General features: G+C 33.4%; 1 protein-coding gene across 9 annotated transcripts in view; it reads right to left on the reverse strand.

Annotated features, from left to right (window-relative positions):
- LOC128213016 (GTP-binding protein Di-Ras2-like) overlaps positions 1 to 25,399 on the reverse strand; it is a 169,521-nt gene that overhangs the window by 63,239 nt on the left and 80,883 nt on the right. For 2 of the 9 annotated variants that reach the window (XM_052918483.1, XM_052918471.1), the window contains exon 1: positions 3,735 to 4,446. The exons of 3 other annotated variants lie outside the window; for them this stretch is intronic. In XM_052918483.1, the coding sequence (XP_052774443.1) occupies positions 3,735 to 3,800 (66 nt within the window). In that variant the 5' untranslated portion in view covers positions 3,801 to 4,446. Of the gene's footprint in view, positions 1 to 3,734; positions 4,447 to 12,380; positions 12,598 to 15,093; positions 15,115 to 22,273; positions 22,543 to 25,399 lie in introns of those variants that run through there. 4 more of the 9 variants (XM_052918479.1, XM_052918473.1, XM_052918474.1 and 1 more) reach the window with 4 other exon arrangements.

Consider the following 25,399-nt stretch of genomic DNA (forward strand, 5'->3'; position numbering starts at 1 on the left):
GAGTACAGTACTCGTTGTTTTCTGACAGACCCTACGAGTAGAAAACTCTCTTTAACATGGCATAATTGAAGTACTCGCTACAGCATGAACATCAGGAAAACTTTGATATAACACAAACATACTTTATTTTACGCAGTAATAAAACCTTTAAAGTACAAATAATTAAATACATGGAAAACGTGCATTAACATTCTTCTATATGAACTAGAACTATTCTACAACTTCGACAAAATGATTGAAAGGTGTTAATACGCCTGGCACATGCTCCAAAAATCCATTGAAAGTGAAAGGTAGAGACATCGATGAGAATCAGTTACATTACGGATCCGGACAAATCTGCAATTATCCAAATACAGGATTGTATCAAAAATACGAAACCCCCATGAACTCCTATATACAATTTATATGAGATATAGAAACTCACGAAACCACATTTTTATATCTAAATGTTTGCGATGGTATCCCTTCATCAGGTTTTGTTATATCATGATAAGTGAAAGAATGAGATGCGAATTACTCATTTAGCCAAACGAAAAGCAAATTATCGATACCAATTTTAATTCAGATCTGCTAATGTGTGACACTGTAGTAAATTGAACCGCATGCTTTGTGGACGAGAGCAAGGAAAACATAAAACGTCAAGAACATTATTCAATTCCAGAGAAGCAAGGATGGTATCGGGCACCATTAATATTAATTTTCCACAATAAAACTGGTATTTCTCCTAGATAACAATTCATTTGAGTAGCTACTGCATCAACTTCGCCTGTAATTTAAACGCAAATTCTGACGTTTCAGCTTACACACGGGAGGCACCAAGAGTGAGTCAGTGATTTCTTAATGCCATGTTGTTTTTGTGTGTGTTTTTATTGTTGCTTTTAAGTTGTACTCGCCCATATGATTCACTTGGGAAATAATTATGTATGGCAATTGATACACATGTTACTTTGCTCAAGCCTTCTCTCATAATTGTGTAATGTAGTTTTGTGGAAGCTTGGACATCTATGTTCCATACACACATTATTGACTCTAATAAAGTCCTCAAACACGTTGACTTTACCGTGTATTGCTATGTCGAGTTATATTTAAGTGCACCTTCGACCTTGCTACTGTCTGCATATTTGCACGCATGCCATTTACATCAAAGTATGGGAATAAGCAACTTTTTGCTCGTAATTGTTCGCATTTTGCACTTGAGTGGCCATCATTTTGTCATGTGAAATCATTCATGCAGTCGCGTGATCTCTTTGCCTGAGATAATAGACAAAAACCTGCAGGCTTAGTTCAAGAGAGTTCTAGCTCAATGCAGAAATAGAAGGCATATAACAGTATTGCGCTCAGCCATCAAGCTGCTTAATGATACGACGGAATACACAGTTTTACTAGCCACTCTTTTTCTGAGATAACTTTTCGTTTCGGACGATTATTGCTAGTAACTACGTTTTGAAACACATTCGATGGTATTAACCTATTTGTGTTGCAATTCTGATAAATTTGCTTTATAATGTTTGCGTGATACTGATTGGTCACAAGTAGTGTGTGTTAAAATCCTTTTGTTGATTAAAAAAAAACTATCATTACAAACAGTGATTGCCTATATATTGCACTTAAAGACAAAGTATCAAGATGGCATTCTCCTTATTTTTGTGGGCTGATAAACTTCACACTAACACGAGACTGACAGTGTAAAAAAAACGAGGACATGTGTGGGCGGCCACTCAAATGTTCACGCAGAAAGGATGTAAAATGTCGTTTTGAACTATTCTGACAGTAGGAAATCAAATATACCCAAATCGAGCTGTGTGGAATACATTTTAGAGATTATACAACTTGCCTTTAAATCCCACTTCCCATTTGTAATTCAAATACGGAGTGTATCAGAACACTCTATGTCGTTAATCATTCATTGTTGGTGATGCAATATGAAATAAACCAATTCTAGTCTCTTTGAATGATTTTTTAATTCTCTTTGAATGAATTTCGAACAGGCAAACCCGTAATTGGGAAAAGCGCAGGAAGTAACAAATTTAGTGCTAATAAGACCACGACAAATAAAATATAAAAGTTACAAAACGTGTCTTCAACCCATTAATAGAATATCTTTACCGATAATAAAAATATAACCGTTAATCACACAACCCTTTTAAAGCATAGCCTTTTATTTATTCTTTATTCATATATTTCTTTATTTGTAAAGCGGAAAATACCTTACGGAAATTTGTGGCTTTTTCGATGGGGGAACAATCTGTTAATTGCAGTCAATTTCATCAGAAAAATCACTTGCAAATTTCCTGTAAGAGTCAAATTTCGCACAGTTTCAACTACTTAGTAAAAAAGTGCACTTACGTTTGTCAATTGATATCGACAATATAACATGACTAAACCAGTTTAGGCCAGAACTGTAATGTTTCAATAGGGGCTACTTAAATTTCCTGGCAGTTGTTTCGTCCCACATAGGCCATGTCGAGTGCACTGCTTGTTAATGACAATGTGGAACGCAACGTAAACAATGTAAACACATTTAAGGGACTTATATCTGTTCTGCAATTATGTTTGTCCCAGCGAGGGGTTCGAAATATAATCGTAGCACGAGTATGCTCGACACATATTGAAGATATGTTGGCATAAGGCAAAACTGTGTGCAAATTTTGCGAACACAAAAATTCATATTTCAGTAACATTTAACGAAAAACAATATTATATGAATACTCTTCAGAACAAATTTATAGATTGCAACACTGGCAACGTATAGCAAAATGGAATCATAAATGTCATTGGAATTTAATATTCAATTCTTAATTCAAGTCCTTTTCTGGCAACACACAGGTACAGCACATACTTTATCAGCAGGATCATTTTTTATTTATGTCTTCAGTCTCGGATTAAGACTCAAGACTCAAAAATTCAAATCTTAGCGTTACTGTAAAAATGACCAAATTGGTACAACAATAATTATATTAAAGACACTTTGACATCTAGAAATTCACTATTCTGAATATGTGTTTCGTATACAAACGTGAAAATGAGTATAAAAAATAAGGACACAACAGCGTATTATAACAAAAATGTCCATTTGGAACTGGAACCCAAAAACGTTAAAATGGTCTAGCGATCCTTATCTCAAAGTAAAAAAAAGTAAGGAAGAGGAGGATGACTCATTATTGCATGTTTCAGGTTTTCCTACTGCTAAACGTTAGTACTTTAAGCGATATTCGGACCTATCAATAATTAATTTACAAGGGTGAGATCCGGCTCGTAAATAAATGGCTGTTTTCTAAGCGAAAAACAAAGATACGGTGGTGTTTATACATATCATGTGATCATTGGTTTCACCGTCGCTCAAGAATATCTGCAAAATGTCAGGGCTGGATTTATTGTGATGGTGAATAAATGTAAATCATATGTCCTTAAGCAATCCGACTCAACCGCTGACAGTTGTCTTGTGATAATCTCAATGCAACATTAATTGGTTTGATCGCCAGAGTACGATTTTTAGCCTCTTCAAAATAGTTGTTACTTTTTTCTGTCCAGAAAACGGACTCGAAAATGATTCATGTAAGCGTTCGAACATCATCCCAATCGAGATCGAATACATCATGATATACCGAAATCATCGTGCTGATGACATTTAGAGTTCAGCTCATGTAAATTTTGTTTTATATATAAATGGGGAAAGACGAAAGCTTAATATCTAGATGGTTAGTTTCATAAACAAACAAAAATTATCCCCGTACCTTGTCTGTGGATAAGAAGGGGTCCACATCTGCATTAAGGCCTGTCGTTTTCGAGTTGGATCGCATTGCTCGGCCTGACGTCTTATATTGTATTTCCTAATTAACGTTTTATCATATTATGAAGGATAGTATGGTCAGATCGAAATAGAGTCGAACACTTTTATATTTATTTTTATGCCATTTTTCCTTTTTTACACACAAATGAACCACACTGAGTGATGCTTAAAAGGTAGTTAATGAGAATTTGTTTGTCTAAATAACTACTTTCCAACCTTTTCTCTGTTTCCAACAAGATTTACACAATAACAGCCTTTTATAAAATGATATTTATTATGGTAATTAAAGATTAATTGCATAGTCGCACACCAATAAGTTTCATTTGTAAAACTTCATTCAATTGATGAAACAATTATTTCAAAAACCTAAACACCTAACCTAGCAATAATAGCGTTTTAAATTGCTGTTTTAAATAAGTCCAAAACGAAAACAATACTGAAATGGTCAGTCATTAAATATGTTTTACTCCCTTAGTCTGTATTCCATATGAAATGTAACAAACATGCTTTGTTTAGCTAGATGTTTCTAAGCTTTTATATCGATGAACTAGAACGCAAGTTCTACGTAACTGTCAAATCCAATATTCTGAATATACTTTCTGACTGTAACATAAATCAAATGCTACAAGATAAACACATTAGCTTGAAATAAAGCTTGCAACAGGTCCTCACAGCAATGCAACTCTGACAAAATGTCAATTATTTTACGATTACTGCGAATCTCACTGCTAGAGAGAGACTGGTGAATTGGCTGTTTAGCGATAGTGATTTGTAATTTGCTTTAAGCGAAATAAAAACTGGATCGAGCGATATTTAAATACATTAATCTGAAACCATTCTCATGGAAACGCTCATGTACAAACATTAGCCTCTCAGAGATTTCTCATTATTCCATTGTCATGAAATTGGTATTCGAATTGATTTATTTCTTTGATGTTCTTCAAAGCGTAATAAGTATCAACATAGCTATATGTATGAACTTAAGAGACAAAGTATAGCTATACGTTGATGCAAACGATGTTTGTTTTGATTTCAATGAATTATTATTTTTAACTCATTTTAATTTTATAATCAAAACAAGAAGAATACGATATTTGTACAAATAGTGAAAACAGAACAATGTCTGGGCGCCTTTTCAATTAGATTAATTTTGAACACTTAGCTATCAATTACTTATAAGTTGAATCAACCTATTTTGTGCAACATTATGATGCTTCTTTTATCTTAAACGCTTAGATATTTTCATATGTAAAATATAATATCTAATTATTGAATTCTTTCGAAAATTGCCTCTGTCCTTGACAAAAGAGTTAACCAAAGTAAGTTGAAGGGATTTATCTTGTGCTTTGATGTTACAAAATGTATCAGTGGCAACTAACCTTAAACATATTTATTTTATCTTCTTCAGAAGTATCAAGGCGTAGCTCCTAGCAACTATCTAGCAAAGTATAATTATGAATTACTGCAGTTTAACAATATCATATAATCTCGAAATGCCCAAATATCTGAAAGAAAAACAACTAAAACTTGATCGAAAAGTAATGAGTACGTAAAACATCCAACTTAATGTTTTACAGGTCATATGCCATCAAAGCAGGACTTCATTACCAGTGAACTACTGCGAAGTTAACTATTTTAACGTATTTATAGTGCACAATTAAATACCAGTTATAAATTGAACCAGGATCTAATAAAGATCAATTGAGAAAGATGGCATTTGCAGAGAAATATTTTGTCACCTTGCTGTATTTGAAGTGTCTTACATTTTGCATCATTATAAAAATAGACAAATACGTCTTGATTAATTACTTTGTACTTGCAGCTATGGTGTCAGGTGACTCTTGGTCAATTGTATTTCTCGTCTGGTTACATTTATAAAGGGGAAGAAAAGTTGTCTAACGAAGCAAAATCTTGACGAAAAATATCTGATTGCATTTCTCCTGTACTTTACAGGCATTCGCCCACATTCGGAATACTTCGGCAATTTTCAGTCGAAAACAACCTCGAATATATATGGACAGTTTACAGTGTCAGTAATTTCTACATTCAAATACGCTGCAAGTAGATCGCGTAGTAACAGTTAAACCTGAGGACTTTACCTTTGGGAATCTTAATTGTTTATGTAATAAAACACTTCACTAGCAATCAATTTGAACTTAGTAATACAAAACACACGTTTGAACACTACAATCAATTAACACTATCATTTATTTATTTATTACACACGTCTTCCACTGAAAACGAAACAATTACCGTCTGACAGCGGCTACCTTTAAATGTTTTTACTTAATTGTATGTGGTCAGGGTAAAATAAGAAAACGCTAATTAAGAAATATTACACACCAATGTAAGGGTCATATGGTATTCATGGAATTAGCCAGTCAGCACCCAAATGTTATTATCAAAGTCGCAACACTGCAGACATCGGTTTATCCTCTTAGCGGGCGTTATAATTTTGAAGACAGGTCGGACCGGTCGTTAAAAGTTATTACGCACTTTAATCTTGATTTCTATAAAATACAGTCATTTACAGACTGATAAACATTTGTTTTCATCAACAAACCTATTTTGGAGTACATGATACATCTATGAAGCGTGCATCTGCCTGCAGTGTAAAAAATGTTCTCCTTGTTGCAGGGAAATAATATGTCTTTGTCTGCAATTTAAAGTACACAGCTTGGAAATTATTTAAATGTCATTTTCTGAAATGTGCCAGACCATTTAATTATATTATTATTTTAGTGTTCATATTCATATATTGAATGATTGCAGTTTTTATTAAAACGGATATGCCAGCATATGACACTTTATGTGGTTTTTAAGTCAAGTGCCGCTTGCTTTTGTTAAATTAACCTTTGATAATGTCATGGTGAAACTATAACACAGGAACTATTTATATTTAATTACTGCTTGCACGAGATCAACCATAAGAAATTCATACGCTACAATGCATCAAGTTGCTATGATTATTTAATATTTCTCCGCTTTGTAATACATCAATGCTATGTTGCTTGGTATAAATAATGTAGCTATTTGTCTACAGTGATCGTTTCTAGACATGGATTCATCCCTCTGTTTTTGGCTTTAATGCAATGCAATAAATATGTCCATTTACCCAAGTGTTATCATCTATACTACAAAGGAAGAGTTTGCGGTCAGGGCATATTCCAATTGATGAAAGATAGACTGATATATCCGCCATTTTCAATGTATCATATTAATATAATTTGCGTTTGCGAGAGATTGTTTGAATACACAGAGCGTTTGACAATGGTTATATTGTTTATTGTATTTGTTGAAAACTTAGCGTTTTTACCACAACGGTTACAAGCACTGACTGCCTATTTATTCCATTTAAAGTCTCAAGATGCTATTCTTCATATTTCCGTGTGCTGATCAACTTCCCACTAATTGACAAGCTGAGAAGAACAACGACCAGAACAAAATATGATGACATGTGTGAGAAGACACTCAAATGTTAACGCAAAAAGGGTGTACAATGTCGCTTTGAATTATTTTTGCACCAGGAACAAATGTATTGAATACATTTATTTTTGAGAGCAAACAACTTGCCTAGAGGTCAAAACCTCTCATTATTTCTATATCCGGTGGGTATGACAATTCTTGTTATTGCAAGCTCGTGACTTTTCTTGCAAAAAGTTGGTTAACGTGAGTCGTCCTGCAGCTATTATGTCCCTTATGTTCAACTTCGTGTTCAACCTTTTCGTCAATCAATATTGACAATGCAACTTGAACTAAAACAGTTCAAGGCCGATAGTGTTTCTCTCATGGAACTCGCTTTGTCCCATATTTGCAGTATCGAGTGTACCAATTGTTAATGTTAATGTGGAAAACAATGCAAACAATGTGAACGACTTTTATTGACAATTTTTCGAATATGACTACATTTTCATAGAATGACATTTGAAAGCAAAGCAGACCCTATTTTTGATAATGCAATTATTGGTTTTATTTTATTTGTGCAACAACAGCAATGGCAGATAATGAGATACTTTTACTATTAACCTGTTTTCAAAAAACAATAACACATAATGTACAGCTACTTTTGTAAACATTTAATGTCGCGTTCCATTGGCTTCTGGAATATGACATCAGGTCAGGAATCATGTCGAATACACCATCTTGTTTGCCACCTGAACACATACAACATATAAGGCATACATTAATGAATCTAAAGCCAGGGTCCATTATTAGAGATATTAGTTAAATGTGTTGATAAAAACCTTTGGTCAATATTTCTGAAAGAACTTATTTCAAGGCAAAAATATTCTTTAGTAGTTGTTAAAAGCAACGAGTTAAACTCAATGAATAATTTTTCTTTGCAAATTTGAATCAAAGTTTTGAATCGACATATTCTATAATTGAATGCGCTTTTTAAAAAGGTTTAAAACCATATACGAGTTTGTTTTAAGAATAAGTTTTGATGTCATGAAATTTAACTTAAGTATTTTAGTAATATTGGGTTAAGGACTTTGACAATTTAACTTAAGTATTTTAGTAATATTGGGTTAAGGACTTTGACATCTTGTATGAATATTTCATTTTGAATATTTCTAAAACAGTTCTCAAAAATTAAAGTCTAAGAATATGTTGTTCATAGAAATATTCTAGAACTTGATGTTTATGAACTGGTCAATTAATGTTTTTGCAAAGACATGTTTTAAGCTATTGCAAAAAGGTTTGATTGCTTTAATCTATGGTAGTTTTAAACACTTAAAATGCTCATTTTGCCTTATTTTAGATGCGAATTACACAAAAACCACTCTCATTTAAATACAATTGCGTGGAAATACTGTTTGTACTTGGAACGGTTTCTGAGGATTAATTTGTATTCATGAAGAATTTGCATGATTAGCTCCAGTAAATCTTCTTCTTGCGGCGGGAATCGCTAAATAAAACCTGTCTAGAATGAATGATGCTTAAGCATCATTATTTTTATTTATGTGCCTTCATTAGCATGGCCGTTTTGGTATTATTTATTAAGAACTTCATATTCAAAGAAAAGTCTTTTTTGGCCAGTAAATTTACATTTCACTGACCGTTCCAAGGCGGTACCTAACAATTCTTGATAAACATACCTGTTATAAATATATATAGTATGTATGTACTGTGCTGTTTGTGGAGTTTTGTGCTGTTCTTCTATGTTTCTTGTTTGTGATTTTGTGTTCTATGTCTTTGGCGTTTGCCCAGTGCCACTAAACGGGGTCTATGTTTAAACATTTTGCTACTGAGCTTGTTTCTGTAGCTTTTTGCATAAATATTTTGAGAGTTGATAATGAGTCAGTACAAAAAATGGCATGATTAAAATTTCTCGCAATTTCTCATTTGGAGGGCATTCAACTTGCCAACAAATTCAAACTGATTTGTTTATGTGCAATTTTTAAGGATAATGATAATTACTTATGTGATTATATTGATGATAATCAAAATAAGCCATTTTTTACTTTGAAAAAGAACGTTTAAGTAGATTAATTTACTAACTGAATAGAAACTTTTGATTTTTTTCCGTGTAAATTTACTTGATGAAATTTACAGCGTTTATATGAAATGTAGTAAAAAAAACATAATTCTATATATTGTATCCCGTCTATCGCTGAGTTTCAACGTGCACATCAATAAACCATTTAATCAATTTCTGAAAAATAATATTTCGTTTCACGACATACTTCACCCAGTCACCAGCACCGATGTTTCTTTGGAAAGTATCTACGATAATTCGAGGGGTTTAACATTAGAGCAAAATACCACAGTAACACACATAAACGATGACACTAAGTGAAGATATTGGCATTTAATTTAGATGATTGCTTACACAAATCTTCATTATTAACTAACATTACATGAACAACATTAAAACATGATTTTGCAACCAGAATGAATACAAGTAAGGCAAAAAAGAACGAAATTGATTGATAAATAAAACCAACACTGGGTATATTAATATACTTTACGTTCAATTCTTTGAGTGAAACCGCCCTGGTAACACACACACGAACGGAACATTTTTCATTATTAGCGGTGATGACCACAACAGCTTTACTCAAATACCTTATTGACAAAGAATGCAAAAACTTTTATTTCGAGAAATAAAAGAGCAAAAACTATTCCGTTTATTTAATGTTACCTAGAACATGTTTACTTTTAGTAGTCAAGAATTCAAAAATAAACCCTGATTAAGGTCAAATCTCTTATTGTCTACCCTGTAACACTGTCTAAGTTACTATTAACACGACCAATAGAAAGAAAACACGTTATAAGGCTGGTAGTCATCTCGATCGACCTCTGTGTCATACTATATTCATCAGATATAAATACGGACGGAGCATTGCATGAATAAAATAACAACTTCTAAAACGGGTTTTCCAGATATTTCCGCAAATATCGTTACACTTAATCAAATTAACCGGGGAATACTGACTTTGTCTAGAAGTTACGATGTCTCATTGTGTGACTATATCGAAGTCAATAAACTCATTCAGCCGATGCAAACCCACACGAAACCTTACAACTTATGACATGGTCTGGTTGTTTTCGATAATCTTATCTACAAACCAATCGATGCTGTTGTATAACTCATTCATCTGGACGAATCAATTTATATATTTGTTATGTGTCTTTGTTGTATTGTTTTGTTGTCAGTTTCCCGTTAATAGCATTTTCGTCCTTAATCCGCCACGTTTCGTAATAATGACCCGTTCGTCCTTGCTTCGTGTACATCCTTCGTTGATAACAGGTTTGTCCTTGATTCTTGCACGTATCTCAATAATTGTATGCAGGTAATGTTCAACATAGTCATATGTAGGAATCAACTGAAACGTTGAATACTGTTAACATAATCTTAAGTTGGTATGTACGCAAATGAATACATTACCTAGAGCTAAAATAATAAAATCCTTTGTACTTGCATTAATTTTATTATTGCATTTCTCGTCTGGTTTTATTGAATATAGACAGACGAATCATAATCTTAACGAGAACAATATCTGATTGCAATTTCCCCGATATTTAACAAGTATTAAACCACCGATAATGATTCGATATTTCACTTAAAGAAAATATTGTTACATATTGACTAATCAAGTGATATTGCTTGTAATTCAAAGTGACACTTAAACATCAATTCGCTTTTCTATTGCGGAACAGTTATTCTCTTATCTGTTATAAGTGATTATTTCCATTTAGCAAAACGGACATTTTTACGGACAAGTTCATAGTTACTGTATATATATGGGAAAGTCATTTAACGATTTATCCTAGTGTAACAACAAACCACTTTTGTTACCAACCAAATAGCACGATATTTTAATATATCAAGTACATAAAACTTATTTTTTTGAATATGTTCTCTGAAGATCTCACAACAGTGGACCGCTCGTTTTTACCAGAAATGTTCTCTTCAACGTCAAAACACTTAATCAAATTAACAAGAATGTCAATGTATTGATTTTCAATCAAGAGTAGAGCTTACTCGATCTTATTTACCACCGCATTCCTCACAACAAACTCATTCAACAAGTTGTCATGGCCACAATAAATATAACAATTTGAGACAGAGATAGTCTAGATTTTGTGATAATATTTATCTCCAGACATACAGGAACAGGCCCAGTTATCATCAACGCAAACCGCATATTTCTACAACCAAACGCTGAACGAGAGACACATAACGTACAATAATTGTATGTTATTCAACATTGCTCTGTACAATACGGAGATATATTTGGACAAGAACAAAGCTGGGAAAACTTTGTACGAGCCGAAATAAATTCCGTATTGTACAGAACTTTGTTAAATAACTTATGTTAGATATAAAGGCGTTTTAACAGATTTTGACAACATTTTGTTTGTAAACGAACGAGAATTGATCATGGTTATAAAGAGGATTTATGTCATTCTACAATAAGAGCGTCTTTCGATCCAACTTTTTATTCGGAACCATTCGGTCTTTATCGAAAGTTTAACAAGGGACCTGTGAATCGTACAATACGGCAATAATGCTGGATGCTTATACGCGCATGCGTTCCGATACGGAAATAAATTGTATGGTCACTTGTTGGAAATGAGAGTTTACTATTGGACTCATAACTTAGGTATAAAATAATAACCAATATTAAGCATACCATTATTAGTATAAAAAACACTTCACTTATACTTCATTACTCGTACGTTTTCAACTCATTGAGCCTGAAGGTACAAATACTTTTGATCCCAACCTAGTAGTAGCAAAGTGATTTTGATACTCTTAATGTCTTGAAATTTTGTGGCTTTTTCGACTGCAAATATGTTCTAATGCATCTTAACATGCCATATGTATTGGCATAAGTATGTGTTCAAATATAAGTCATTTACGGTTTGCAAATCTTTGTATAATGCCCTAGTCAAAATTTAAAGATGCAAAAAACATCCAACCAATGATTCTTGCATATCACATTAAAAACACCCCCCATATTAGTTTAATCTATACTCTGTATAAGAAAATAAAGGGAATGATAACAAATCTTCATTTAAATGGCCATCCAATGAACAACAATAATATCCAAATGTCACGATAAAATACCATCCACCATACCTTGTCTGTGGATTGGAAGGACTCCACACCTGCATTCAGGCCTGTCGTTTTCGAGTTTGACCGTATTGCTCGGCCTGACGCCATCTTGCTTTGTGTTTCCTGTATCACGCTTTATTATATAATGAAGGGTAGTATGTTCTGATCGCAAAAGTGCGCTTCATCTTCATTTGCTGAGTAAAGATGTATCGCTTTTGTTCTATTGTTGTTTCATACACATTAAACCTTTACATGATATGTCTATTAAATGAATATATAGTATTTCCTTTGCTAAATAATTACTTCCTTGTCGTTTCAAACGTTCTGTCAAGAATCATAAAAAAACTATAGTCATTAATTCATTATGACAAATGAACTTATCAGTTTAAACATCAATACCTCAACCACATGTTGAAACATGTCTATCAGTAGAAAAAGGAGTATTCTAAAATTGCAACTTTAATTAGTGAACATTTAAAACTACATTGAAAAGGTCAGTCATTAACAGATCCTCTAACACATATTACGTATACCATTTGATGTAAAAAAAAATCAAACGCCAACAGTTTTAGTTAAGCTGAATCTTTTCGCTTATTTTTTCAATATGTTTATCCATTTTAAAACACAATATGCACATCACTGTCTATCCATTATTCTACACCCGTATTATTCAAATGTCAAAAAATGTAAGAAGTGAAGTAAACAAATGTGCTTGAAGAACATCTGCGAAACACTCTGTAGCTGCAACATGTCCTCACTGCGATGCAACTCCGACACAATGTCATTATTTTACGATTGCTGCAAATTTGTCACCAGTTAGCTGGTGACCGATTGCAGGTTATTGGCTTTAAGCGAAATAAAACATCGACCGAGCGCTAATTAAATACATTAATCAAAATTCTTCTTCATGAATTGCTCTTGTACAATAATTTGCAATCGGATATAAGCCATTATTTTACTGGCATTAAATTGACATTCCAAGGTTTTTTATCTGATGTTCTTGGAAGCGGAATAAATATTACCATAATCATAGGGAATCTATATTTAGATGCAGAACATTGAATTTCTCTTTTTCTCTGAACTTAACAAACATCTTTGTCTTCAAGTGTATAAATACTGATTTTAGGACTGCACTCGTAAGCAATAATAGTTTACTACTCCATAGAAGTTTGTGTCAAACAACTCTGAATTTTAAATTAAACTGTTGCAGAGAAAACCTTTGTCACCTTCTGTTAGTTAAAGTGCTTATAACTTCTTTCAATCATTATCTTGTATCATGATAAAACTTCAATATTCCGTATAAACTTGCAGTCATCGTCAAGTTAGTTATTGTCGTCGTCATGTTCGTCTGTTAACATTTATCACAATCTTAACAAAAAACAATACCTTATTGCATTCCTCCCGTACTTTACAAAACATTCGCCCACTGATATCATTCTAAGATGTCCCGCACACAAATTAATGTTACATACTGACTGCTTAAGTTATAGTGCATGCAAACAAAACGCCAATGGTGCATGAATAAACTATTTTTGATGAGCTCAAATTCTTTCCTTATCTGCAATGTCGCATTTCCAGGAACTTGAATAATTCAAAACCAAACATTTACCGTCTGACATCGGACACATTCCAAGGAGTTTTACTGAATATTTAATGTCAATAGGGAAAAATAATTTCTGATGTTATGCTTAAATTTTGTATAAATTTTATATCAGTTGAATAAGGCACATGTTTCGAATATCTCGGCATTTGTGATGAACGTGAAATCGATGAGATTCCATTACATTATGCCAAATCTACAAATTATTGCGCTCAGGAAAAACGAAAACTAATGTAAAATAAATATTGAATTTGGCCGAAATATAAGACTGCTAGATTGATAATAATTTTAACATAGATATTAAACTCATGTCAAAAAGCAGCCATATATCCTCCATCCAATGATACACAACAGTAGAAAGCATAATCAAGCGAAAACATAATACCATAATTAAAATCCTAAAAAAAACAGTAGTAGAATAAAATTAGAATTTACCATCATAGCAAAATAGCGAAAAAGAATTTGTCCGATATATAAGTGTACACGTACTGGGTGGGGATGTGGGGAGAAACAAACGTTCTAACCGGATAAAGACTTAAGAACAACTGAAAAAAGCGGAGCAACAGCACACAACTGAAATAAGAGTATACATTAATTGAAGTAAAAATTCAAATAACAACGCGATATACTTAGCGTAGTAAAATGTAAAGACTTTTAAATCGTCCATTTACATCCGAAGTCGTTTCGACGAAAATGGACGAGGAGAATGAAAATAAAATAAGAATTTGAAATGGCGGTGCTTGGATGTTGTAAGCATTCTTGTGATATCTCTATTGTTTAAAAACAAGGTATGTTTTATTTATCACAGTGGAGCATGGAACCGTATAATTTATGGAGGAGAGCAATCATTTTTGCATGAAAAAAAAAATGAAACATGCAACGAATATTGATCAATTTCAATGATGGTATCAAACATGATCAATCTTCATTTTACGCAATCACAGTGGTGTGTATTTCTTGATTACAATTCATTACAGCAGCTAATGCATCAAACTTGCCTACAATTCAAACGCAAATTCTGACATTCAGCTCACGCACAAAATGCAGGAACCGATATGTGTTGTCTCACGAGCGCCGCTTCCGAAAACAGACGAGCTAAATCTGTATGTTACTATTTAAAACTATGTCATTACTTACTATATATGATGTTCCTGTGTCTGCATTCGTGAATAAGTTTCAAAATACCAAACCAGTCTTTGTATATGTACCTGTAGTCCCATTGATACACACCCACATACACTATTGTATCCTTAACCCTAATCCGAGGTGAATTGCGGTGTCAAGGTTATATCAAACTTTGAGGATATTTATCTGTAATGTTGTCCTGATGAACTCATGAGGATAACTCTATCCCTACGAGTTTATGTAATGTCACGCACATTAGGGAGTCAAACGCCGTAATGAATCATGTTGTTGTGACATATCATTTCCCCGCTTTGCAATACATCAATGCTTCGTTGTTTTGTATTAATAATGTAAGTAAGTAGACGACATGTGTTCGTCCCTTGGTGTTTATTTTTTGAATTTTTGCAATGAAATACATTTCTCATGTAGTTTTCTATCCAAATATAATAAATTATATTTTACTAACAATGTTATAAATACAAGATACAAAAATATTTTAATGGTTTCCAAACTGTGAGATTAAGTTGAATTGAGTTAAGCAAATAAGTTAGTCAGTGACCTTGTCATAATGATGATAAATACATGCAAAGAATAATAATTTTGTAACTTGCATTAGCTTAGGCAAGTAAATAAGTGAGTGATCTTGCTGAAATGATATTTGTTTATACAACACAATAATTATCATTTAAATTGAATTAATTGAGGCAAAGGAACTGTCAGTAGCATTGTTGGAATGATGATTAGTATGCAAAACATTACAATAATGATTCAATTTGCATTCAGTGATGCGAGTCAGTGACCATGTTTGAATGGTAATAGATGCAACATGCAACATGTTCATAATGATGCGAGTCAGTGTCCATATGGAATGATAATAGTTACATGCATCATGTTCATAATGATGCGAGTCAGTGACTTTATTGGAATGGACTGAGTACGTTCAGCATGGTTTAAATGATGCAAGTCTTGTTGTAGTTAGTCGTCACGATCGCATAGCAAAACCTACACCTTTAATTAATTAAGAAACTAGACACAGAGATTAACTCCGCTTAATGGAGATTTTGCGTGACTCGTTGAACGAAAAGGGTTAGAACAACGGCAGAGTTTTTTGTAGTGTATGTAATACTGTCAACATCCTACTGGTAATTTTGATCACCTTCGACCTCACTACAGTTGCAAGTCCACATGTGTATTACATCAATGATTGACAAAAACTTGAAGCTTTGTTTACTTTCGACCTCACTACAGTTCGCATGTCTTCAGATGTTTTAGAATGCCAGAATGTAAATTTTTGCTCCTTCTTCATATTATGTTTCTTTCTGCACATGACCTGCCCCAAGTGTGCTTTCAAAAAGGCCATATAAATGTCGTGTCAAATTATCGTATGTAGATTTGTGTTGTTTATGTGCAGCTGTGTGATGTTTTTGTACAACGTTTTCTTGTGAGGAGGTCCGTGTGATATATTGGTGCGAAAGAACCGTAATAAGAAACTTTGTAAACGATCTGTCTAACAGTCTACAGCTGCACAACCAGACGAAAAAACAAACCATTTAAATCATCTGAAGAGTATTGCCAGGCACAACGTCATTGAACTCTGTCCATGGAATAAGCCAAGTGGTTCACTGTGAAATTACTATATTATGAATTTATAGAAAATACAACGTTAGAAACAGTTTACATTTTAGACATTTTTGTTATTCATGATATTATTCTTCATATTTCTGTGGGCCGATAAACCGAAAACCATTTGACAACCAAACACCGTCAAGAACCACGGCCCATGATTAGGAACAGTCTCAAGTTCAAGTCTAGCCTCAGACTCAGAAAAGTTCTTTCTTAATTACACAGAATCATCCTTTTTCCATTCGTTTATACAAAAACATGTATGTACAATTCCAAACAATTTCAAATATTAATAAGATTCAGCAAAAGGCCAGCATCTGAACTCAACTAGAGGAACTGTTACAATGAATGGAAGATTTTCAGTTTTACCACATGCGCCCAAGAACAAATATGAGGATAGGAGTATGCGGACAAGGAAATGTTAATGGGAAATAGGTGTAAAACGATGTTTTAGATTACTTCTGCACCATAGACAATATTGAGATGATTCACCCGATACCTATCAATTATTCAAAGAATATAAGTAATATTGTCATAAGTCTTGCTGTTATATTTGTAATTACGATTTGTATATACATATGATCTCAAATTCGGGGAATATTTATATTGATGGTAAGGCAATAAATTTAAATTTAAGACATGTTGTTCTTACGCTAAAGCACAGTATAAAGTTAAATGTCCCTTGCACAGAGTATTTTGCCTGACATTACCATGTTTGCTTTCAAGCCATTAAGACCCCGAAACCAAAGTGCATACAGTTTATGTAATCATGCTGCTGTAAAGGAATCTGATAAGGTATATAGGTATTGGCGTTTGTCTGACTCTAACTTTTGCACACTTTCTTCTTACACTCGTTTTACGTTCATAGCATCTAACTATTGTTCGCACACTTACATAGCTAGCACCTATTTGCTCCTACTTTCATTAATGCAAATGTAGCTATTCTTAGTGTTTAAACAAGCTATATAATGCCATTGTGTGCAATCTTTTTGTCAAATGATTGCATGCAGCTGTTTAAATTACTAGTGTAAAAATATCGTAGCAGAGGTTTATATGCAGCTGTGTACACACTATGTGTCAATTTGTACAGATGTGTACAATATGGTTGTCAAAAAACACATCTTATATGTGCCTGTATCCTATATTTGTCTGCAGCTGCGCACAAACCGCAACACTCCACTCTAATTAGCAACAATATTTCCTGGAAAAGTACACATAACTAACATTCAATCCCAGTAAGTGCGTTTGGGCAAAATTGATGTAATTAGCAAATTTTGTTGTTACCAGTGTCTGACATTTGTCTTGAAAATGGTATCGTGATTCAATTTTACCATTACTATGAATGTTCGGATAGACCGTAGGTTTCAATGTATTACAATGAACAAACCAACCATGATTTTAAAGAGTTATGAAATTCAAAAAACACAGTTGGATAGTAAGTCTAACGTGTGACTCGTGTTCCACTGACCGTCCTAAGACCCCATCATTTATTTCAAATCACGTGTGGTCGTTTGGTGTTTTTGGTACGTTTTGTGTCCGTCGTTCACTGCATATTGGGTCCTAGCCTAGTATTTTGAATATTGAATATATTATTATTTGTTACTGGCCCCTGTCGTTTTCACTTTAGTATAGACTCATCAGTGTCAATCATTTCGCGTTGTCCAGTTTACAAGTTGATTACAATTATACAATTGCATTTTAATCGAATAATAGTAAGTTCATACTTGAATATTTACACCTAAACTACCATACCTGAAATGAACTACCCTTCCACACGCTTAGACAACCCCAACTGCGTTCATACCCCGATTATAACAACAATCCCGCAATTAATTTCTTAATTAATGGTACTAGTGTCGGACGATTAGCTTATCACTCACTGAGAAGACTTGATTGTTTTAACGAGTATGTGTTGTATCATACATTCGTATTTGAACTGATGATCCACGACAGACAAAGAAGATAAGATAATTTAGAATGTAATAAAGGCAAATTCAAACAATAGTATACATTCGACATATTTGAAGTAATAGAAGTAATCTGGGATAATATTCAAAATGCAAATTTTGGCAAATATTAAGATCATGCAACATTGGCTTCATTCACCGTATGTATATCGAACAATCCGATAAGCTGCATCGTTCTAAGATCCACTTGAGACCAAAATTGAATATCACCCAAGAATATTTTTTCTGGGTCAGTCTTCTGAAAAGATGAAATTACAAGCAACATTGCGTTGACACCTAAATGCCAATGCATAACCTTTGTAAAACGTCGGCATATTTTTATAAATAAATTCCTGATTTCTTTTATACAGAACAGAACAGAATATCCTTTTTTGTAAAGACGGCTATCATCCGATGTAAGCAACTTCTTCGGATATGTTCGGATCGCGAATAATCACCGCATTCCAATATAAACAAAAACTGTTATTGTTTGTATTGTGTCAGCAGGTCCCGTTAAAATGCGGACAAGAAATAAGAGATATATAGAATATTTAATTAAATTATGTTAAATAATGATGCCTGGTAATCCCGATACAAATTTGGTATCGTTTGAAAGGGTATTGACTGCTTATTACTATTATGTAATTGAATCGAATGAAAATACACCAAGTACTGTATACTTGTATTTCTAAGTCCACTTGTATTTTTGTGCATTTTCGACCTTTCCACTGTCTGCTTATTTGCATACATGTCATTTACACCAAAGTATGGGAATAAGCAACTCCTTGCTCGTAATTGTTCTTATTTTGCACTTGAGTGGCCATTATTTTGTCATGTCAAATCATTGTATGAAGTTGCGTGATCTCTTTGCCTCAGATAATAGACTACAGCTTGCAGGCTTCGTTCAAGAGGGTTGTAGCTCAATGTAGAAGTAGAAGGCATATGACAGTCTTGCGCTAAGAGGTAACGCTGCATAACGAGACGACGAAATAGACAGTTTTACTAGCCACAGTTGTTAAGTTTTAGTTTTGGACGATTATTGCCAGTGACATCGTTTAGGGACACATTCGATGGTATTAACCTATTTGTGTTGCATGTCTGATAATTTTTGCTTTATAATTTTTACGTGATACCGATTGATTACAATGAGTGTGTGTTAAAACAAGCAGTGATTGCCTATTTATTGCACTTAAAGACAAAGTATCAAGATGTCAGTCTTTATATTTCTGTGGGCTGATGAGCTTCCCACTAATTGAAAACACGAGAATGTCAATAATAAAATATGAGGACATGTGTGGGCGACCACTCAAATGTTAACGCAGAAATGATGTAAAATGTCGTTAATGAGACAACATCTGTCAAAGTTCAGAATTATGCTGTCCTCAATCTATTGTCAACAATCGTTCATTTGATGGTGAATCACCCTTAAAATTTATGCAATGGAGGGCACAAATACCGAACACTTGCAAAACGAAAATACATGGTCATAAAATTATAATTAATAAGTATGCTATATTAAATAAACACTTAACTGCAAAGTTATTTATTGTTTTCGATGATTTTTCAAAACATGCAATTCAAATGTAAAGCGTGATTTTTATTTATAAATATCTTGAATGTAGGTCAACATAACAGCAAAACCTAAAGATGAGCGTGCGCCTTCTGACGTCATTCCCCCATGTGCTTCATTTTGATCATAAATGCGCATAAACATTGAATGGCATTTTTTTAGAAAAATACTTAACAAAACAAGATGAAATTTCGCAAGTGTGACCTTAGCAAGCCTCTGTATTGATCTAGATCATCGGACAATCGATCACGGTAAACAAACGCGTGTTTTAGCCGGTGTTCGGATTTGTGTCCTGTTCGGAAATGTACCGTCAACCAGTATAGTAATAAGATGACCATGACAAAATAGAGATAAAAGTTACAAAACGTGTCTTCTACCCATTAATATGCTCTATCTTTACCGATAGTATAAACCGATTATATATCTAAAATATATATTGCGGAAAAACACATTTGTGTTAAAAAAATATAATGGAAATTGGAAGCTTTTTCTATTTGGAGTCAGTCTGTAATTTCCGGTCAATTTCATGAAATAAATCACTTGCAACTTTTGAGTTAGACAACAATTTCCCATATTTTCAACTGTGTAGTATAATAGTGCACTTATGTTTGTCAATTGATATCGACAATATAAGATGAATAAACCAGTGTATGCCAGCACTGTAATGTTTCAATAGGGGATACTTAAATTTCCTGGAAGTTGCTTCGTCCTATATTTGCACTATCGAGTGCATCAATTGTTAATGTCAAATGGAACGCAAAGTAAACAATGTGAACGCATTTAAAGGACTTATATCTTTGGCAATTATGTACGTTCCAACGAGTGGGTTAAAAATAATAGTAACACACGTATGCTTGACACATATTTTAGAAATGTTGGCATAAGGCAACCCTGTGTGCCAATTTTGCGAACACCGAAATTCATATTTCAAAAACATTTTACGAAAAACAATATCATATGAATGTGCCTCAAAACAAACTTAGAGATTGCAACGTTGACAACTTAAAGCAAAATGGAATTATAAATGTCATTGGAATTCAATTTTCATTTCTTAATTCTAGTCCTTTTCTGGCACACACAGGTAAAGCACCCATTTCATGAGCGACCATTTGTCATTAATGTCTTCAGTCTCGGATTGAAACTCTTGACTTATAACTTCAAATCTTAGCGTGACAGATAAATGGCTCAAACTGTTCAAAAAATATATTAAGGACACTTTATAATATTTAGAAATTCACTATTCTGAATATGAGTTTCGTACTCAGATGGGATATGAGTATCTAAATGTTGGCAACAACAGCTTACTTAAAATTCTCATATGGAACCAAAAAAAACACCGTTATAATGGTTTAGTGATCTTTATTTCCAAACATTTTCTTGGATTCATCATAAACGAACTTCTATTCACAAAAGAATACAACTAAGGAAGAAGAGGATGACTCATTATTGCATGTTACAGGTGTTCCTATTGCTAAACGTTAGTACTTAAAGCGATAGTTAGACCTATCAATAATTTACTTACCAGGGTAAGACTACCCTCGTGAATAAATGGCTGTTTTCTAAGTGAAAAACAAACATACGGTGGTATATATAGCTGTTATTGTGCTCAATGGTTTCACCTTCGCTCAAGAGTATCTGCAAAATGTCATGTTTGGTCGATAGTTCTGTTATGGCTAGATTTATTGCGATTGTGGATAAATGCAACTAATGTTTCCTTAAAGTATCGGACTCAAACACATTGAAGACAGTTGTCTTTTGAGATCTCAACCCAATAGTAAAGGGTTTGATCGCCACTAGAGGTACGATTTTAAGCCTTTTTAAAACAGTTGTTACTTTTTTTCTGTCCAGAAAACGGACCCGATAATGATTCATGTAAGCGTTCGAACATCATCCCAATCGAGATAAAATACACTATCATATACCAACATCAACGAGCTCAAGAAATTTAGAGCTCAGCTCATGTAAACTAATAATTTGTAATATACAAATGGGGATAGAAAAAAGCTAAATTTTAGATGGTAAGATTCATAAACAATAAATATTATCCTCGTACCTTGTCTGTGGTTGAAAAGGGGTCCACATCTGCATTTAGGCCTGTCGTTTTCGAGTTGGATCGCATTGCTCGGCCTGACGCCATTTAAGGTTGTATTTCCTATATCACGTTTTATTATATCACGTAGGATGGTATGGTCAGATCGGAAGGGAGTTTACCTCTTTTATAGTTATGTCATTTTTCTAGTTTTTTCAACACAAATGAACCACACTGAGTGATGCTTAAAAGAATGTTGATGAGTATTTGATTGGCTAAATAACTTTTTTCCAATCTTTTCTCTGTTTCTATCTATAAAATCCAATTTAACCGCTGCAGATTTACAAAAGTACAGCCTTTATATAAAATGATATATATTATGGTAGTTGAAGATTAATTGCATAATCGCACACCTAAGAGTTAATTTGTAAAACTTCATTCAATTGATGAAACATTTATTTCAAAAAGCTTAACACTTAAACAACAACTTCAGATACGTCGATCAGTAGCAATACTAGCGATTTAAAATTGTTTTAAGTTTTAGATAATTCAAAAACGAAAACAATACTGAAATGGTCAGTCATTAAACATTTCTCTCCCATAGTTGGTATTCCATATGAAGTATAACATACATTAACAAACTGGCTTTATAAGCTTGATGTTTCTTTGATTTTATATTCGGTATTCGTCCTATTATATCGATGAACTAGAACGCAAGTTCTACGTAACTGTCAAATTCAATATTCTGAAAATACTTTCTGACTGTAACATAATTCAAATGCTACAAGATAAACACATTAGCTTGAAAGAAAGCTTGCAACAGGTCCTCACAGCAATGCAACTCTGACACAATGACAATTATTTTACGATTACTGCGAATCTTACTGCTAGAGAGAGACTGGTGATTTGGCTGTTTAGCGATAGTGCTTTGTAATTTGCTTTAAGCAAAATAAAAACTCGATCGAGCGCTAATTAAATACATTAATCTGGAACCATTCTCATGGAAACGCTTACGTACAAACATTAGCCTCTCTGAGATTTCTCATTATTCCATTGTCATGAAATTGGTATTCGAATTGGTTTATTTCTTTGATGTTCTTGAAAGCGTAATAAAAATCAACATAGCTATATGTACAAATTAAATGGGCACAATATAGCTAAACGTTTATGCAAAAGATGTTTGTTTTGATTTTAATGAATTATTATGTTTAACTCAGTTAAATTTAATGATAAAAAAAAAGAACACGTGTACAGATATGGAAAAAAGCAATATCTGGGCGACTTTTCAATTCGATTATTTGTGAATACTTATAGGTATTTATTATTTTGGGTTGTTCAATACAGTCAATTGAGTAAAATGCATTAAAATAAAAAGTTGCATCAACCTATATCACGCATCCAACATAAATTACGCAACGCCATTGGTCAAGGACTGGTCACGCGGTGACCCCATATTTTTCCATATTGCGTCACTAAATTTATGTCGTACCAAAATGGCGTCTTTTTTCCGTTTCCTATGAATATTCCGATGAATAAATGAAACATTTAAACATGTAAACAGGTTGTCGACGTGATATATACGTTACGGGGTCAGAAGGTGACCCGAAATGGGATAAACAGTGCTCAACAAACCATATTCGGTTTCCTTTGCCCCGTATATCACCATATCGGTTCACCTCCTTACCCCGTAACTTATAATAGTGTGCAACTTTTTTATACTTCCTTTATCTTAAACGCTTGTTGTATTTAGGTGTACAACAAAATGAATTACCTCGAAAATTGCCCCTGGCCTTGACAAAAGAGTTAACCACCGTAGTTTGAAGGGAATTATCTTGTGATTTGATGTTATATGACCCGTAAAACATTTAGTGACAACTAACCTAAAATATATTATAACTCTTACCAACTATCGAGCAAGGAATTATTACGAAATACTTTAGTTTAACAAGGTTAGAAAATCTTGAAATGCCCAAATATCTGAGAGTTAAACAACTTAAATTTGATCGAAAAGTAATAAGTACGAAAACCATCCAACTAAATGTTTGGCAGCGGCTACCTTTAAATGTTTTTACTTAATTGTATGTGGTCAGGGTAAAATAAGAAAACGCTAATCAAGAAATATTACACACCAGCGTAAGGGTCATATGGTATTCATGGGATTAGCCAGTCAGCACCCAAATGTTATCTACAAAGTCGCAACACTGCAGACAACGGTTTATCCTCTTAGCGGGCGTTATAATTTTGAAGACAGGTCGGACCGGTCGTTAAAAGTTATGACGGACTTTACTCTTTATTTCAATAAAATACAGTCATATACAGACTTATAAACATTTGTTTTCATCAACAAACCTATTTTGGAGTACATGATACATTTATGAAGCGCGCATCTGCCTGCAGCGTAACAAATGTTCTCCTTGTTGCAGGGAAATAACATGTCTTTGTCTGCAATTTAAAGTACATAGCTTGAAAATTATTTAAATGCCATTTTCTGGAATGTGCCTGACCATTTAATTATATATGAATATTTTAGTGTTCATATTCACCGCCAAATTTTGAATAATTGCAGTTTTCATTAAAAAGGATTATGTATGTACGACAGTTTACGTGGCCTTTAAGTAAAGTTTGATTAACCTTTGATAGTGTAATGGTGAAACTATAACACAGGAACTATTTATATTTAATTACTGATTGCACGAGATCAGCCATAAGAAATTCATACGCTGTAATGCATCAAGTTGCTACGATTTATTAATTCTCCGCTTTGTAATACATCAATGCTACGCTGCTTGGTATAAATAATGTAGCTATATGTCTACAGTGATCGGTTCTAGACATAGATTCATCCCTCTGTGTTCTGGCTTTTATGCAATACTGCAATAAATTCGTACATTTACCCAAGTACCATCATCTATACTACAAAGGAAGGGTCTGCGGTCAGGGCATATTCCAATTAATGAAAGATAATGACTGATACATCCGCCGTTTTACATGTATCATATTATTATATAATTTGCGTTTGCATGAGATTGTTTGAATACAGAGAGTGTTTGACAATGGTTATATTGTTTATTGTATTTGTTGAAAACGAAGCATTCTAAACACAACTGTTACAAGCACTGACTGCCTATTTATTCCATTTAAAGATATAGT

Source organism: Mya arenaria, chromosome 13, assembly GCF_026914265.1.
Source record: "Mya arenaria isolate MELC-2E11 chromosome 13, ASM2691426v1".
Lineage (NCBI taxonomy): Eukaryota > Metazoa > Mollusca > Bivalvia > Myida > Myidae > Mya > Mya arenaria.